Raw genomic sequence first — 18,715 nt, 5'->3', positions numbered from 1 at the left:
CCCCATGCAGGACTTCACTGGACCCAGGGTTTCTCTGCCCTGCCAGGCTCAGGAAGCTACTGGGGCGCAGCAGCAGATCTGCTCTCAGCATTTTTCTGAAGTCTCCCTGCTGCTGCTGCTGAAGCCCTTCTTAATAGAGAAGCTGTTCTTCCGTCCTTCATATGCTTCTCCAAGTCCAACTCCAGCTGAGCTTTGGTTCGGTCAACTCCATCCTTGCATGCTCATGCAACATCTGTGCCTTCAGAGCAGCCTGTTTCCCCCCTTCTCCTTTCTGCATGTTTCATTTTCCTCTTCCTGCTCATCCACATTGGTTGCCTACCACACTTGCCTGACTTCCTGCTGAAGACCTCCTTAGGTTTTGCATAGCTCCCTAAGATGCCCCCGATATACAACTGCCTTCTCTTCACCTGGAGAATCATTTCTACAATGATGTGAAGACAAAGTAGTAGCAGGTGTTGTTAGTTTTCCTCCAGTGAGGCAGAAGAAAGCACGCCATGGTTGGCATCAGCAAAACCTCAATCTGACACTGGCTGAAGAAGCAGCCTTGGACCTGCGCTCAGTGATGTGGAAGGAGCTGGTCTAACATGGCGAGTTCACAACCTCTGGAAGTCAAACGAGCCTCTGGCAAGTTGCAACAGTCACTCAGAGCTGGCTTCAGCCCTCCCCCCCGTTCTGATGCCATTCTCCAGACGGCCTCAGGAGAGCAGCCCAAGTGCCAGAGATGGCAGCCAGGCCGAGCAATCAGCTGAGGCAGCAATGCTCCCTCGATCCACGCTAGCCCTGGCTTTTCCTTCATGGTCCAGGACACAGCTTTTCCATCACGGCTTAAGCAGGGCTGCTCTGTCCACATAAACATTCAGACATGAGACACTGCCCTGTATCCACATCCTCAGGAGCAGGCTGGGACGTTGCTCTGCACCTCTCCAGAGCAGCTCCACCAAGGGCAAACCAGAAGCCTGCAAAAGGCACAGAAGCACAGATACTGGTCGCAGCCCAAATCAAATAAAAACCAGGCTGCATAGCAGGACTATTGACTGAGCAAACACCAAGAAACCAGGCCAACTGAGCAGACCACCAAATAACACACTAGGCTGAGCAAAAGAAGACGATGGCCACAGGGTGAGTGCTCCAATCCCCACTAATCCTTGCCTGGGTCTCTGAAGAAGGTTCAAAAAGCAGTCTACCATAAAAAGGTCCTTAGAAATGGTTTCTTCCAGAGGCCCCTTTGGAGACCAGCCTCTTCTTCTCAGGCCTGCTGCAGCAGTGGGTTGTGCTTGGCAGGGCAGGAGCTGCCAAGTTCTACAACACACCACCAGCAGACCAAAGACTACTTGAAAGCAACCATGTTTGTGGTCCTTGGGCAAACAGACCTCTCAGACTCTCTTTCTTTTAGCCCACCATCTCTCTGAATACCAAGAGCTGAAAATACAAGCCCTGGATTCACTCAGACCTGGGTACAACAGTACAAGCCGCTGTGCTGTCTTGCAGCAGTGCTCAATGCAGATCATGAGACCAGGTCAGAGCATGTGTGACACCTCTTTGGGACACTATCAAAGGTCACCAGTTAAAACAAAGCCAAACCAAAGACACTGCAGCACCCTTCACTGTCAGTGGTGGGCTGAGCCACAGTGCTTAAGAGATGATGGTGACACTACCGGAGACCCGAGGACACTTTAGTTTTGCAGCTCACCACAAAGCCTCCCTAGCTCTGAAAGTACCCAAAACCACATCTCCTTCAGAGCACTGCCTGTCTGAAGCACCTCTGGGATGTGAGTACACAAGGTCCTTGTGCAGCTGAGAAAGCACACGAGGATTTATCCTTCCTTGCAGAAGCAGCCCTGACATTTACCTCACCCACCTGCTGAAACAGGATCCCAGGCATCAACCTCCAGGCAGCTTTTCTTGGCAAGTTCAAGAACCATCCCTCAGGAACATAGAATGGTTTGAACTGGAAGGGACCTTAAAGCTCATTCACTTCCAACCCCCTGCCACAGGCAGGGACACCTTCCACTAGACCAGGTTGCTCCAAGCCCCGTCCAACCTGGCCTTGAACGCTGCCAGGGATGGGGCAGCCACAGCTTCTCTGGGCAGCCTGTGCCAGGGCCTCAGCACCCTCACAGGGAAGAACTTCTGCCTAAGATCTCATCTCAGTCTCCCCTCTGTCAGGTTAAAGCCATTCCCCCTTGTCCTGTCCCTACAGGCCCTTGTCCAAAGCCCCTCTCCAGGTTTCTTGCAGCCCTGTTACAGCAGCTCCTAGTGCCTAAGGTTTGCCCAGAGCTTTCTCTTCTCCAGGCTGAACAACCCCAACTCTATGTATATAGAATTAAATACATAGTCTTGCACACACACAACTAGTAACACGTACCACAGCCTCACACAGGTGCAGGGCCACCTGCTCTAGTTCTCACGTTTGTAGTGAAAATTAAGTTTAGCAACTCTAGTGCTTCTGATTTCATTTTAATGATTTTATTTTAAGTCATGCTGTGCCATCTTCAGCAACTCCTGTTTTGAAGCCAGTGGTACAAGAGGTACTACCCTGAACTTGACAGTGTATAGCTGCCCAACTGCTTACTCTCAGCTCTCAGCTGCTTTCACAGGTAACTAAGAAGATACAACAGAGAAACTGCACTTAAGTATCCATCCAGAATGAAAAGGAAGTAACATTCCTGCTATTTAAAACATCAGCTGCACATAAGCAAAATGAAGAGCAACAAGAACTTCCATACCATTTCCAGTTCAGCTACAAATGCTGACATTTTACAATGCCTTTCCACTATAAACTCCTTCACACAGCCCCAGCTGAGCAAACTCAGCTCTCTCTACCGCTATGCAGAGGTAGTGTAAGGAACAGGGATCATGCCCTGGCTTCACCACAGCCCTGACACTTGGATTATGTGTAGGCTGGCCTATGGTGGTGAGAGAAGAGCTGCTCCCTGCTCACAGAATGCGGCTTTGCAGTCTGGAGATCACTGCTAGGTCACCCTGAACAGCCACAAAGAAAGCAGGCAGTGAGCACACATGTTAATCCATTATTATTTATTAGCTGTACAGCAGTATATTTTCCTTCCCAGCTTTCAAACCCCATTACATATTTTATAACAGTATTTTTTATTCCCCATGTTGGCTTCCTAAAATAATGAAAAATATCACACAGTACAGCTAAGTACAAAAATGCATCAACCTAGAGTCTGATAGCTAAACTGATAGCTCTCTTAAAAGCAATACATAGAAGAAAAATTTGTTTGAAATCAGCAAGACTGAGGCTCTATAAAAAGCTTACATATTTTAACATGTGACGGTTCATATACAGGCATTATTTGTATTTCACATTATTCCTTTTTGTCTTTATCAAGAGATCCAAAATTGTGGAATTACTGACCTATTAAAATTCCTTGGCCCAGGTTTGGAGAGCTGCAGTGACCCACTTAGAAATCACCACTTCCGCCTTAACACAGGATTCATAAACACTAAATACAACTACAAGACAGAGCAAAGAAAATGTAGTTGTGATATCATAACTCAAAAAGGTGGTTAATTATCCATGTTCCAAATGCCACTTTTGTGTGCTTCAAAACCAGATTTTAGGTGTGGGCTTCTCTTGATCTGCAAGCAATAGTCTGGGTATGTCTCTTCTCTACACGACTGGTTATCAACAGCTTTTCCAACATTTACACTCTATCCATTTGTCTTGTCATTTAGTTTGAAAAGAATTAAAATAATGGTGTTTATTTTAACTGTATTTTTTCATACCTCTTAATTAATGGAAAAAGATTAAAATGTAAAAAAAGTTATTTACAAGCTTGACCATTACAGAAATGCTTTGCAGAAAGCAAAGCATAGTAAGGACAGAAACCAGTTGGAGCATGCCAAAACTACTGTGTGCAGCTGACTTGGAGAACCGGAGACAGTCAGTGGGGAAAAGCAAAAAACCTTTTAGAAGTCTAGAACCCTCCCAAGTCTGCATTTACAGTTAAAAACACTATGGAGAGAAAGATGCTCAAGGACTCTGGGAACTGGAAGGGCAAGTCCGGAGTGGTTTACCATGTACTCTAGTCAAGGCTTCTGCTTTTTTTGTATTAAAACTCGATGCATGTAACCACGGCCCCTGGACCAGCTTTACAATGCAGTTCAGAGCAAAACTAAATCAAGCATCTCACAGTAAACCCTCAAGGACTCCAAAGTATTTCCTAATGTTCCGTGATCCTGTAATGCTAACATAAAACAGCAAGTTCTAGTTAAATCACATTCTAACATCATTTTGAACTTTTTATTTCCCAGTATATTTGGTAAAATGGTCTAAACTGGTGCATTTCCCAAAGCCAAGAAAAAAGATAAAAGGAAAAAAATAGATTTGAGCCGCTTAAACACAGCCCAGGCCAGTTCAGTCAGCCAACGTGGTCTTCCTCCATCACCGGTCCATCATGCTGAGAATCATCTCAGGAGTGAGGTCTCCATTCGGAGCTTCCACTACAGCAGGCTGAGTTTCCTCCTCTTCCTCTACTGTTTCCGCATCAGGTTCTTTCTTTACTTCAACTATAATATTTTCAATTTCACCAGTGTTCTGGTCTTCAACCTGAATGATTGCTGCAGCTAGAAGGGCAGAACACAAAGGGGAAATGGGGGGAGCAATAGGGTTTTAAAAGTGATTCAAAGCTGGCCTGCAAGCCTTATCAGGTAACTTCTCAGGTAACTTGAGACTCTTCCATGGAAAGGCCCACAGCTCACATTCCCACATCAGTGATTTAACTCACCTCATTCATTCAAGCATCAAGCATCTACTTCCTTCACCCTGAATGAAGATGTGCCACCACTACAGAAGCTTCAGTATGTCTTTTGATACTAAGATATTCCTCTACAAAAACCATTGTCCAAATAATCAACAAACAAGAGCATAGCAATGTATGGGCATAAGGCAAAACTTCAAATTCAGGGGAATACAGTGGTGAATTCAGCATAAAAATGTAATTCCAGGTAGGACATACACCATGCCTGTAGCACTGAGCAGCCAAGCAAGCTACTGGGGAAGCCACTACCCCTCAAATAAATGAATCTGCTCTTCCTGCTTTGTTCCTAGAATTCATTTGCTCACTTTGCAGTTACAGATTTCTAAACTTACAGAGAAAACACGGCAGAGTAGAAACAACATCTGCATTGATGCTGTGCTCAGAACTACAGGCCTGAAGCATGCTGTTTCGTGATAATACCTACAAAAGTGTCCTCAGGTACGAATACTACAGGGAATGGACTAATAGCTGCTTTACCAGGAACTGTATATACTTAGTATACACTTAGTAGAGACACTGTAACGCACAAAACGAAGTGAGCAATTTGCACATCTCTGAAATGGAATAATACTAACAAAACACTGTCCTCTCCTTTTAGCCCGTGTTTCCTCATAACCAGGAATCCCTTGGGACAAATTTCACATGGAAGGTGAGCTCTTAGCAGAGAGACAACTACAGTTAGCTACTTTTTCAATAAGCTCACTTGAGGGGAGCAGTTCTCCTGCAAGCTGCCACATCTGAGGAAAAAACAGCTCAAGCAAGCAGTGTAACATGTTTCGGTTAGTGACTTACGCTGGGATTGTTTTGTTTGGGTGGCAGCTTTGCCTGGTGGTCTTCCTCTTCGTTTCTTACTAGGAGGTGGTGCAGGAGCCTCTTGCTCAACTTCTGGTTCAGCCTCAATTTCTACTGCGGTCTCCTCTTCATCTTCATTATCATCCAAATCTGGTTCAGCATTTTCCTCTGTAAGAAACATGGTATCAAGTCAGTCTGCAGTTTAAACTACTTCATAGCAGTGCACCACAGAAACGCAGGGTTTCTTTAGGGATACTGAAAACATTAGCAGAGAGTTTCACAAACAGAAGACTGGGAAGGACAGCAACTGCACAGCAAAGCAAAGGGCATCAGACCCTGTTTTTTCAACTACTTGTCTTGGAAGAGAATCTGTACAACCCCTCACAGGCAGCCACAGAATGGTTAGAATTGGAAGCTCATCCAGTTCCAACCCCCTGCCACAGGCAGGGACACCTTCCACTAGATCAGGCTGCTCCAGGCCCTGTCCAACCTGGCGTTGAACACTGCCAGGGATGGGGCAGCCACAGCTTCTCTAAGCAGTGTGCTCTCCAGTGTCTCACCACCCTCACTATAATTTTTTTCTGCTTAACAACTAGATAAAAGCCTTTCAAGTGCAGAACCAACCTGCAGAACAGGCAAACTAATAGCGAATCTCAGGCCTGTTTCCTCATACTGTACTGAGTTGTTTCTTACCACTGTCAGAAGAGTCTTCTTTCTTACACCGCATCTTTCGCTTTCGGCCACGTTTGCCTTTCTTTGTCTCTCCTCCATTCTCTCCTTCCCCACCATCTAGGCCAGAGCAGTTATCAGCATGTCTGGCCATTGTGTTCTACTCAGAAGATTAAAAACACAATAAAAAACACAACATGCACTGAATTCAAGAACAGATATTCTGGCTCTGTATTTTCAAGCACATTTCTGGTAACTTATGTATTCATTTTGGGGGGTAAATTACATTAACTTTTATGAATAAAGCTGTATTTTCTCATTGCTCATGATGTCAAGGTGAGTATGTGCTACTACTACCTCTGAATTATACCCCTTTTCCTCTCAGAAAAAAATGCTGTATTTAATCAATACTCTTTGCCTCTCCTGCCTTTCCTTTTGTTCCCCTCCATGTTATCCTCCCCTTGACTAAAAGCCTCATTCCACCCCAATTCCACCCACAATTCATGTATTCCTTTACCCTGCGAGTGAATGTTTTGCCACACTTGGAACAGACAAAGGCAGCAGGGACAAAGTTGGGATCATGGTATCGTTTGAAGTGCATATCAAGAAGCTGTTTCTGACGGAAGGTTTTATCACAATGGCTACAGGCGTAAGGCTTTTCTCCAGTATGGGTCCGTTTGTGCATGACCATGTGCCGCTCCTGACAGGGACAAGCAAAATGGGATAAGCAGCATGAGAATTCAAGACGTGGATACAGAAGAGGAAGTTTTCAGCTTAAAGGAGGCCAAAACATTTTCCTCAATATCAAGGAAAGGATGGTTCCACAGGAATGTGAGAACATCCTTACTGATGGCATATTCTGTACTAGCTACTTCCATCCTATCGAGACTCTTACCCCTTTTTCAACAGGTAAATCAAGGTTGTGGCTTAGGAGACACTTCTCTATAGGGGAGCACTACATCAAGAAGCAAATGCCACTGAGCTTTCCTTCACACAGGTTTAGAGAGCTGATTTGATCTTGACAGCTTGTCGAACTTAACAGCCAACATCTCCACCTCCTATTTGCAGCTCCCATTCCAACACCAGTCCCACCAGCTTACTTGTCTGCACGCATAATCGCACTGGTCACACTTGAAGCGCTTCTCATTCTTGTGAGACTTCTGATGCTGTATGAGGGCGTATCGCTCATGGAATACTGCATCGCAGTAGCGACACTTCTTGCCCTGCTCGATGTAGGAATGCTGCTTTCGCAAGTGGACACCTGAGAGCAAACAAATCAGAGGCTTTACCCACCACAGCTTTTCAAGCAGGTAAGATCAGCCTAAAGTACCCTCTGGGATCATCCCTCCACACAGGCTTGAGCTCAAGCCAAAAAAGTGAAATAGTTAATTTAGAATGCAACTAAAGACCTAAAAGACTTGTAATTAGGAGCAACGAACACAATTTCTAAACAGAAACGGTTTGCAGGAAAACTCCAAGGTTTTCCACAGGATTCTAGGTTTGGTTATTAGTCACAAACTCTGCTGGTACAATACACTTGCTTTTGATAACGTGTTATTGTCAGTCTACAGTGCCTTGTGGACTGTTACAGAATCAGAGAATGAACCAGGTTGGAAAAGACCTCCAAAATCATCAAGTCCAACTTTATGCCAGCACTGCCAAGTCCACCACTGTACCATGTCACTAAGGGCCTCATCTATGTTTAAGACTACTCAGAATAGCTTGGATACAGCCACAGACCACCTAATACAATGGGGGAAGCAGGATTTCCTGCAGGATTAGAAGTCATAGTGACAGGGCTAGAAGGCAACAGGGATACCAGCAGATAATTCCCAACAGAGGTTTTAGTGATTTCTTTAAAATCCTCCATGAGCATACCACAGCTGCACAAGCTAGCTTACATTAAAGCATTATTAGAAGAAAAAAAATCATAGCTAGCATCAGTTTTTCTCTGTTGTAAATCAGCATATTTGCTCCTGACATCAACTGACTGCCATCCTCACAAACTGCAATTTACATTTGCCTTTACTGGAAGGGAGCCTGACTTCTCATTACTTGGGTGATATTCTGCTCGCAGACAGAAAGTTCTGCCAAACTGTGGCTTCTTCTTTCTCCTCAGCTGCTCTGGGCATGATATTATTTTCATTTTCTTGTAGAACACAAGAGCTTTCCTGGTGGAATCATACTGGGTACTGCTCACTAGATCAAGACCTTTCTACTGCAAGGGCTCAGGGCTCTTGCAGCAACTCAGTTTCTCCTACTCTGTCTGTGGCACACAGCTCCACATCCTGGAAAAAATTAACTATTTGGTCCAATTCAAACCTTTTAGCTGAAAGGTTTAGATGAAAATCTCTCCCCATGAAACTTAATGGCCTCTAATGTGCAGGAGGTCACTACATGACCTTTAAGGCCCTTTCCAACCCCAACCCTTTCTATGATTCTATGGTTATTCAGACCCCAATCCATATGCAATTGTCATCTCAGTTCAAGTTCAATAAATGCCTTGCACCTATGGGCTGAAAACAGTAGCCTGCCTTGTACGCTTGGAAAACATGCTACATTTTCAAGTAATGAGAAGAAATGGAAAGTTATTACTTCACAGCAGCTATTGCAAGCTAGCTAAGAGGGTGTATTACCAGCCGCACATCTAAGCCTGAGCTTCACATTGTACAGTTACCACAAGTATTAGGTTACAAGAGACAGCAGTTGGGTTATGTGAGCTGCAATTCTGGAGACACTTCTGTGAGATACACACCCAAGTCACTCTTTCTCGCTATAACAGTATCACAGTGAGGACAGTGAAATTTGGCCACATTCTCCGTGTGCTTCTGCAAAATGTGCATCTTCATGGTCCCACTCTGAGTGAAGCGAGCATGGCAGATGTAACATTCATACGGCTTCTCTCCTTCACAAAAAAATAGGACAATATATAACATATAATACTTTTGTTACAAAGAAACTTCACCAAGAAGAAGCCCCAAACAAAACAAACTCCCAGAACTTGGAACAGACAGCTAATTGATAGAAATAGTAACTCTAGAAAAGAGCTCAATGATGTGTCTTTCTCTAGAGGTTTTATCTCCAGCATGCTCTTTTCTGCAAAGAGACTTGAGTTCAGTCTTTAAGGAAATGAGTTAAATTATTACCCTTTAGTCTCAGAAATGCATTAAGACCTACAAGCATGCTGCCAGAAGACACAAGTCGAATCAGAGTTTTTTAGAGGTGGAGGTTCTGAATGTTCATGTATACATGCAAGGGCATTTCCTCCTCACCCCTCCCTTCAATTTTAGCAATTTGGTTAATGTAGCATTCCAGTAGCATTCTGTGCTAAAACCATCCTTCTATCTATTGAAGGTAAAGTTCAGGTCTTTACTAACATGCATGAGATAGTTTTGCAAGTACACTCAAGATGACACTGCAAATGGCTATAATATTCTGCTGGAAGCTAAACACTGGTAATAAAGTTTCTTCTGTTCCTACCACAAGTGCCTGTATTTTACCACTTCACAGTCAAACTCAGAAATCAGAGTCCACTAAGCTCAGTTCTCAGTGCAGGTTATGAATTTACTAGTGCTTACAAATCACAGTGCATACCGTTCAGCTGCAGACTCTAAAAAGGTTTTATGTTAAACTACCATGCATGTTAAATGCTACTAAGTAGCATTTCTTCTGCTGTTTAAGCATTAGCACACATTGTACACAGCTTCAGCATTGCTACTAAAATCCCACGACATTAATACCAGAGTGGGTCCTCATGTGTCTCTTCAGTTTGTAGGTATCCCTGCTGGCATAGCTGCACAAGCTGCACTGGAACGGACGCTCTCCGGTGTGAGAGCGGATGTGGCGTTTCAATTTGCTAACCTGGAAGTCAAGAATAAGACTGAATTTAGCAGAGCGGAGCAGGTCAGATCACCAAAATACCAGAAATCAGTCAAGAGGTAAGGCAGTCTGGTTTTACCTTGTCACTAAACCAAACGTGTTTCAATGCCACTTTCACACTGCAGAGCCGCTCACCCTTGCCCACTCCACCTCCCAACCTCATTCTGAGCCTTGTTTGATGCCTGCCTCACACTCAGTGCAGCTCAATTTAGAGTATTGTTATCAACCATCTCAGCATTTTAAAACATGTTAAAATTAGAAAGCATCCTGGAGAGAAACAAAGTTTTCTGAGAAAAAGCATGACCCCATGAAACATTGTGGAGATCAGTTTGCCCTGCACAGGGTATTTTTCTCCACAGGTGCTTCACTGGGTCCTCTCCAGCTGCTTTGAGAAACCTGATAAATCCTTTTGTTACCCAGAAGAACAAAAATCTAGTTCTGCAATCAACAAAATGACTTAATTCCTTTCCTCTTTTGCTTTTATTTAGAAGGTACAAATGCAACTGAACACAAATGTTAATGCAATCTCTGCTCCAGCCTGACCTTGATGCTAACCATCAACCTCTGTCTACAAAACGCAGCATGAGCTCGCATAAGGGCCTACTTGGTTATTCTTTCCTAATTCATACTATGAAAACCACAACAACATAATTTATTCAGCATTCAAAATACAGCACTGCAGCCACAGTGTGGGTAGGAAAAAAAGCCCCTGCTCCAGCTCTCCCACTGCAGCCTTCTTCCACTGCAGACATCCCTTTTTCTTTCTAAATTATATTGCTCATCATCTTGCTCAAATTTCCTATCACAATATAAAAGCTGTCCTTAGGAAACAGTGCTGCACAGGGGCAAGCATTAGTAGCTTTCAAGGAACACGTGATTTTTCAAGGAAGCTTCATTGAGAATAAATGTGACAATCACCCAGTATTAGCAAAGCTACTTTTCACCAGCATTGAGGCAAATGTTGGTTAGCTTTGGCTACAGTCACCTTACTGACATAAACAGACTATGTGCAAAAAGGCATACTTCTAAAGTGGAAGGCCTCACCTTTAGTCTGAAAGCACTCAGATGTAGCAGGAGATGGCTGCCTGCTTCAGCTTAGAGCACATAACAATTCCTGCAATCACCTTAAAGGCCAAGTAATCTAAGAAACAATGACAACAACTATTGTCTCCAAGGAGGAAATGGGTATCACCCAGGATTTCTGTGCATAAATGCTCTCAAACTGTTCTCTCATTAACTGAGGAAACCCCACCACTGGCTTCCAAGAGCAGACCTGATTTACAAGTTCTTTTGCTCAGAGCCTTCGAAGCAAAGCACCAAAGAAAAAACGGCTAAGAACAGAGTGTCTAACAGATGGTGAACAAGCTTTGAAGCCTCCAAGGAAGCCTTCAGTGCTGTAGCAACCAACATACCTCCACACTAGCATAATCGCACATTGAACATTTGAATGGTTTCTCATGGGTATGTTTGTAGCGACGATGCCGAACCAACTCTCCACTGGTCACAAAGGCCATGTCACAGTCTGGGCACTTATGAGGGCGAGTACCTAATGTTTGCAGCAAAAGAAGAGACAGTGACATTGAGATTTAGTGATAAAAGGAAAAAAACATCCCAAACTGTCCCATATTTTAAGTACTGGATTGAAGATAGTAGGGCATTATACCCTTTCAGTGAGGAAAAGCTCCCTTATTTTTCTGTCACTTGATGATTCATAAATTTCAATCCACCTAGTTAGACTTAAGCATGCAGAAAAAAACAAGGGATATAGATTACGCTTTTCTTTCAACAGAAAGGTCACAACCACCTTAAGTGTAATTACAGTTCAATTACCTGTAGTTTTAGGCCAGAAGCTTTAGTAAGAAGCAACAGAAATGTGCTACAGTTCCTAGTCATAAGTTTTATTGGTCCAGTTTCTGATCAACTCCTTGGGGTTAAGAGGTTTATCTTTATTTTCAATTCCTTTATGTCTAGCTCCAGTCTTATTCTCATCTTACTTTTCTGCAAGCAGCAGCAACACAAAGCTTATAACACAAGTACTAATGCCCAGGACAAATGGAACATCTCTACAACTTCAGGTGATGTCTGATTACGCCCAAGATCAGTTTTATACTTGTGTACTAGACAAACTCTGCACCTGACCTGGCTAGGCAGAATACAACTTCATTTGTATAAGAAACAAACAACAGCACTGCATGGTCCTCTTCGTCAGTGACTGTAATGATAGGACAAGGGGCAGTGGGTTCCAGCTTAAACAGGGGAGATTTAGGTTGGATATAAGGAAGAAATTCTTTCCTGTGAAAGTGGTGAGATATGGCACAGGCTGCCCAAGGAAATTGTTCTATCCCTGCCAGCGTTCAAGGCAAGGCTGGACAGGGCTTGGAGCAACCTGGTCTAGTGGAAGGTGTGCTGCCTGTGGCAGGGGGTTGGAACTGGATGAGCTTAAGGTCCTTTCCAACCCAAGCCATTCTATGGTTTCTTCCTTTTCAGCCTGTTCCATGAGAGGAACTGGATTTGAGATAGATCCATCCTGGTTTTCACTCTGTTCTAATGACAGAGCAGATCCTAGAGAAACAAGGTGTGCAAAAGCAGGAATACCTGTGTGGGTGTTGAGGTGGTTCCTCAGCAATGTGACTGTCCGGAAAGCCCTGCCACACAGATGGCACTTATGTGGTCTTTCATCAGTGTGGCTTTTCATGTGGCGGTCCAAGTTGGAACGACGTGGACAAGTGTAACTGCACAGTTCACACTGGAATGTCTTCTTTACACCTAGCCATGAAGGAAATAATCTTTACCCTTGACAGTACTGTGGTCTACTGCGTAACACAAGAGATCAGCAGGGAAAAGAAAAGATTCTTGGAGGTGTCACTACCACAAGAAATTAGCATGTATCATTAAATCCAACTGCTTATCCTTCAGAACAGTCATCGTCTATGGCTGGCTTGGCTTCAATTTTCATCAGTATGCATGCCAGCACTCAGTGTTCTCTCTCTGCTCTAAAAAGGGTTCCTTAACATACAGCTTTAAGAAAAGTCAAACATACCTATTGCTGCATTTTGCACCATCTTACCTTCCCCAGCAATTGGTAAAGAAAAACCCCACAGAACTAATTATATATAACAGTATAACTAATTATACTGTTGGTTCCACGTGTACACAAACTCTTACATATGTATTGCAGCAAAGAGAAAACCCTTTTCAGTTGCAGTCCTATGGGAACACAAGTGCCACAGCATCCTGCTTGAGAAAAATGAGCTCCTTTATAGCCTAGCTGGAGAGAGATGGAAGAAACAAGAGAGCCGAGTGATATTGTATAAAGACTAGGTGTCACTGGGCTTTCCTCCCACTTGCACCTCTCAGTCACTTCAATCATCCTGCAGGGTCCCACCATAACAAACACATTTTCAAAATCCACCTGCAGACAGGGCGCTTACCTTTCTTTTTAATTTTTGTTGGTTTAGGCGGCTTCATATTGCCCACCACCTTTTCTGCATTGACCTCAGACAACAAACCCTCCTGCTGCTCCTCTTCAAAGTCATACACAGAGACATCCACATCTTTGCCTTCCTCAGTGTAGCGAAGCTTACTCTTTTTGTTTTTCTTTGTTTTTTTGGCTGGTGGCTGGTAGTCTGGATCTTTTTGCCAATTGGGATCTTCTTGTGGCTGAAGTTCACCTTGTTCCAGTGTCTCCACCTCACCATTTGCACCCACTTTCACTACTTGGAAGCCTTCTGGTAAAGGGAGGGTGTGACATATCATGGGCTCTCCCTCTTGGAGGCCTCCTTTGGAAACCTCATTTTCATAAGCTCCCTGAAGTTCTTCCACAGACGTGGTGGCAACAGGTACAGTCACTGGTACAGGTACTTGAACCAGCTGAAGCTCCCCAAGGTTTATAGGCTGCTCTTCCATATTAACAACCTGAAGCGTTATGATCTGCGTGTCATCCACTGCGGCCTCCGTTTCTTGAGGCACTGCACCTTCCATTACTTCAGTCTTCATCTGAAGAAGAGCTGGATCCAGCTGCTCCATCATCACCATCTGCACACCACTGTTGACATCCTGCACTACTTCACCCCCATCTGCTTGGTTTGGTGGTATGTGACAAGCATCGTCCTCCTGCCCACCTTCACGGCGCCTTTGATAGGTTTTTCTCTCTTTCCCTTTAATAAAAGTTTCTGACTCCTCCACGATAGCTTCGACTGCCTCACCTTCCATTTCACCTTCCTGCTGTAAAAACAAGAGAATGAATGCCACACACCACCCAGTGGAGTTCAACAACTGCATAAACCCCACAGAGGGACAAGCAGCCTAATTGAAAGCAATGGGCTCAACAGCAGTATTGCGTTGTCATCATATGCAGAAGCAGGATTTGAGAACTAGAGTCTCCACAAGCCTATGAGCACTGGGAACCAAGGCAATCACAGAATGCTGCCTGAAGTGAGAAAACTGTACCAGTTTCTTGGAAAGGAAGGAAAGCAAGGAAAAGAAATTGATATGTATGTTCCAATTTCTCAAAGACCACAAATCCCACAAGCAAGAGGTACAGCAGTATCATTCCTTACTGATCTTGTCACTTCACACAGCTTAGCAATATCAGAGGTAGTCTTTGGCTGTAAATTTTAAAGGCACAAAAATAACATACTTTTAAAAGTAAAAAAGCCAACCTTAAAGAAAGCGTGACACGCAAGAACTGCAGAACTTTTTCAGGAAGAAAAAGCACAAAGCATTGCGCACAGAACTGAGCACCAGAGCAGAGGATGCTGCACGATGCCCTCTTCAGGCCGAGTGAGCTGCAACAGGCATAGAAGGCTCAGGTAAAATTTTACTTCAATTTAAATGATGTGGACTCAGATGTGGACTCAATGATTTCTCATGATACCTGGGCAAAAATCTATACGTAGTCACAAATCGACAATACTGAGACTAAGCATTTTGGTGCACACAAGCATAAGGTTGAGGTTTTTTTCCTCCTCATCCAGCATTATTCTCTGCAGTCAGGGTAAAATATGAAACTCCTGTATTTTCATTCCGCAGGAAGGTTGTTTCAAGAGTAATCACAGCCAGAAGAAATTATGATTCAGCAGCTATTTTCCCCTCTCCCCCCAAATTAAAGTAAGAAGGATTATAGTAAAGGAGCATTTCATAAGTCTACCTCTGTTTCAGGTGGTTTACTTGGGAAAATGAAAGCAGATTCCACCACCATATCAAATACATTCCCTGCATTAAGGTACAACTTATTATAATCCTGACTTAACTGTTAAAATTTAAAGATCAATTTTACTGTTGAAGCAAGTAACAAAAACTATAGTTTCCTTACGAAGGTTATGATAAAGTTCTGATCCCTGATCCTGATTTGGTAAGAGCCTTCCATATTTTCCTACTGGAAAATGACTGGCCTCTCGGACCAGCTAAAGGAATCTGTTGAACCTGTCTTGGGAACTCAGCATTTGAATCTCACACCATACTACTTTCAAGTATCTACACTTCACCTTGCATTCTCATTCCAGAAACACACAAGCTTGTAATACACAAACATGAAACACAGTGTCAGTCTTCATCACAATTACAAGACCTGTAATTGTTACTATTTTTAGAGTCCTTGCTCTACTGCCTCTTCTAGTGCCCAGCACTTCTGCCGTGAGACCACTACAGCTCATTGTTCTGCACCCTGCTTAGACTAGGGTCACCTACTCTAGTACTGTCTCGACTCATCCTGTTGTGGGCAGCAGCAGTCTCCAGAGGGCACCAGACACCCAAAAATACCGACATACGGCTCCATGTGCACTCTCTGAAGGGATCCAGCCGCTCCGTCCCTCCACCGCCCATCAGCTTGTCAAGTCAGAGCAAATCCATATGGACAAACAGCTAAAGTACACAGGATGATGTAAGTACTCGACACTAGCCAGCAGATGATCCAAACAGAGTGCTGCTCTTTGCCCTACAGCAACTGCAATCGGAGCAAACTGTGTTTCAATTATCTCAAATATTTTCAGAGAGAGAGAAAAGTGTTGTCAGGTGACCAAAAGTCTCTGAAAAGGAAAAGGAAGGACAGAGATAAATAAAATGAGAATACGGTAAATAGCTGTAGGAGTAATAGCAAAAGATTTAAGGCAGAAAGGGAAAAAACAGCAAAATCCCATCTGCAGAGCCTTTTGGCACCCATTTTGGTGCCTTGTAGAGGAACAGAGATCAGCATCCTTCACACAAGCACAGGCAGCTCTGAGCAGAAGTGGGCTCTCGTAAGGACCTTCACATCTATTGCCTGTACCAAAGTGGGCAATGAGCCTAGGTTCACCTTAAAGCCAACCAACAGGCCAAGATTTGCCAGTGTCCTCTACCTGCAAAAGCCATTCCAGTGGAATCAGCAGAAAGGCATCATCACACACTTGCACACCAGCAAATCCTGTGTTCACCAAGGAACGGGTCACACACATACCTGAAGACTGCAGCATGTGGCTCTGCTGTGAGGGAAGTTTGCCAGCCAAGGAATGCAGGCTTGCACCAATACCAAAGAAATGCCTGCAGGCAAGACTTCATTTAAAGGATGCTCACAATGGAGGTGGACATGTGTGTGGAAGTGAAAGGACTCTTACAAGCATTCAGTAAAGAAACTAAGACACCTCTATTTCTGCCAGCTCCCTCTCTGATCTAAGGGACACTTACCTCTTACTCCAGAGATTATACGCATCACTGCCCAAACAATCACAGAATCAACCAGGTTGGAAAAGACCTCCAAGATTATCAAGGCCAACCATTAGCCCAGCACTGCAAGGCCACCACTAAACCATGTCACTAAAGGCCTTGCCTACTGATTCGGAAAAAACTCCAGGAACAAACTTGCCAACAGTTTCAAGTTGACAAGCAAGTATTCTTTATTGCTGCGCCGGGAGACAGGGGGGATATCTCCTCCTAACGTGTGTCCCTGAACTGCTATACAGGTCATCCTTATATGGTCACTGAGCCTACTACATCATTTTCCAGAAAGTTTCTGGCATGCATACAAAAACGTGATGGTGGTCTTTAAGGGTCGTTTTTCTCAACAATGTTCATAACCAGCTTAATTAACATTAGACATAGCAATCACCCTGTCCTTTTATTTATCAGTTAGTTTAACTGCTCTCATCCTGAACATCTGCTAGTCCAGGATACTCCCCAGTAGATGCTTACACCAGCTTAATGGGTTTATTAACACCCAAACAGAGCAATCATCCTGTCCTTTTACTTACCAGTTAGTTTATCTGTGCCCACCCTGGACATCTGCTAGTCCCAGATACTCCCCATCCCCAGGTTCTATTCTGCTTTTCTCACACCTTTTGTGCTAAGGTCCTGACACTATGTCAACTACCTGCAAGCACCACAGTTATTTTCCAGTACAAAGCCATCAAACTTAACGTTATTTAGAACTGATTACATTTTGTACTTTTGTGCCTCCTTGTCTCACTACACAGTTTGTTAACATTTCCAGGGACAATGACTCCACCACTGTTCTGGGCAGCCTGTTCCAATGCCTGACCACAGTGAAGAAACTGTTCCTTATCTCCAGTCTAAACCTTCCCTGGCGCAGATTGAGGCCGCTTCTTCTTGTCCTCAACACATACTTCTGTGAAGGCCAGACCCAAAGCTCAGACCTAGCTAAGACTGGGTGTCCTCCCACATCACAGCCTCCTGTCACTTCCTATTACATTCCTTCTGGTTTATTCTGACTCACTTCCAGTACTCCAAATTTCAGCATATGGACAAGCATTTACTTCAAGCTATGCACTACAGGCTGTTCCTTTCAGTAAATTAATATGAAAATTACTGTTTTAAAACCAGGCTCCTGCCACTAGGGCAAATGTCGCAGTATTTTAAAGAAAACTACAAACCTCTCCAAGTTGTATTAACAATGTATCATAAAGACACAGAAATTATACAAGAATCTTGACGGATGTCTTGGCCAGCTCAAAACTCATGCCAACCTGCCAAGATTTCTTCCCAGGAAAGTGTGGATTTTCTGGCTACAACTGGGAAACACAGGATGGCTTCTAAACTTGAGAGGAAAAAGAGCTTGGCAAAAAGCATGGGCCCTTCCCTATTAAATAAGCTCTCTGAAAATACACCATCCCTGCTGCAGCAAGGGTTGCACTGCCTGCTCCTGTCAGTTCTAAATCACTCTGCTTTAAAGATTTTGGCGTTTGTTTTGTTTTGTGTTTTTTTTTTTATTCTACCTTAATCCTCCTTTTTCATAAAGCGGGTTATAGAGGAAGGTTTTATGTTTCCTGGAGGAGTCACCAGAAGATGCCACCAACTCACTGGACAGGATCCTGCAGCTTGCTGAGGATTTTCCATTTTCACCAATTTTAATTTAAGTGGATCTTCCTCAATTTTTAGAGATCTACACTCCTAGAAATGAGCCACCAGAGTTCCAAAATACTGGAAACCTTTTTCAGAGGACGTGTTGTTTCCTACAACTAAGACCATTATCATGGAACACTAGAAATAAAAACCAAATACGTATCTTGTCATTCTCCTAGTCTTTTATTTCTGGCTTTTATCTTCAATGCTCTTCCTACTAGTTACTGTACCTTCTACCAACAGCTTAGTTCCACAGTGAC

At 43.7% G+C, this 18,715-nt stretch overlaps 1 protein-coding gene across 5 annotated transcripts in view; it reads right to left on the bottom strand.

Moving 5' to 3' along the window:
* Nucleotides 1-3,021: 3,021 nt before the first annotated feature.
* The window catches only part of CTCF (CCCTC-binding factor), a 30,579-nt gene continuing 14,885 nt past the window's right edge, over nucleotides 3,022-18,715 (bottom strand). For 3 of the 5 annotated variants that reach the window (XM_062621185.1, XM_062621182.1, XM_062621184.1), the window contains 10 exons: nucleotides 13,556-14,345; nucleotides 12,720-12,890; nucleotides 11,537-11,670; nucleotides 9,986-10,106; nucleotides 9,001-9,150; nucleotides 7,346-7,506; nucleotides 6,763-6,945; nucleotides 6,270-6,405; nucleotides 5,577-5,744; nucleotides 3,022-4,590 (listed from right to left, as the gene is read on the bottom strand). In XM_062621185.1, coding sequence (XP_062477169.1) covers nucleotides 4,409-4,590; nucleotides 5,577-5,744; nucleotides 6,270-6,405; nucleotides 6,763-6,945; nucleotides 7,346-7,506; nucleotides 9,001-9,150; nucleotides 9,986-10,106; nucleotides 11,537-11,670; nucleotides 12,720-12,890; nucleotides 13,556-14,336 — 2,187 coding nt within the window. In that variant the 5' untranslated portion in view covers nucleotides 14,337-14,345 and the 3' untranslated portion in view covers nucleotides 3,022-4,408. Of the gene's footprint in view, nucleotides 4,591-5,576; nucleotides 5,745-6,269; nucleotides 6,406-6,762; nucleotides 6,946-7,345; nucleotides 7,507-9,000; nucleotides 9,151-9,985; nucleotides 10,107-11,536; nucleotides 11,671-12,719; nucleotides 12,891-13,555; nucleotides 14,349-18,715 lie in introns of all 5 variants that reach the window. The other 2 variants (XM_062621186.1, XM_062621183.1) reach the window with 1 other exon arrangement.

Source organism: Pezoporus occidentalis, unplaced genomic scaffold, assembly GCF_034315485.1.
Source record: "Pezoporus occidentalis ecotype Australia unplaced genomic scaffold, CSIRO_AGI_Poc_V1 ctg229, whole genome shotgun sequence".
Classification (NCBI taxonomy): Eukaryota; Metazoa; Chordata; class Aves; order Psittaciformes; family Psittacidae; genus Pezoporus; species Pezoporus occidentalis.
The sequence above is the reverse complement of the archived record's forward strand: the minus strand, read 5'-3'. Positions and strand labels throughout refer to the sequence as shown.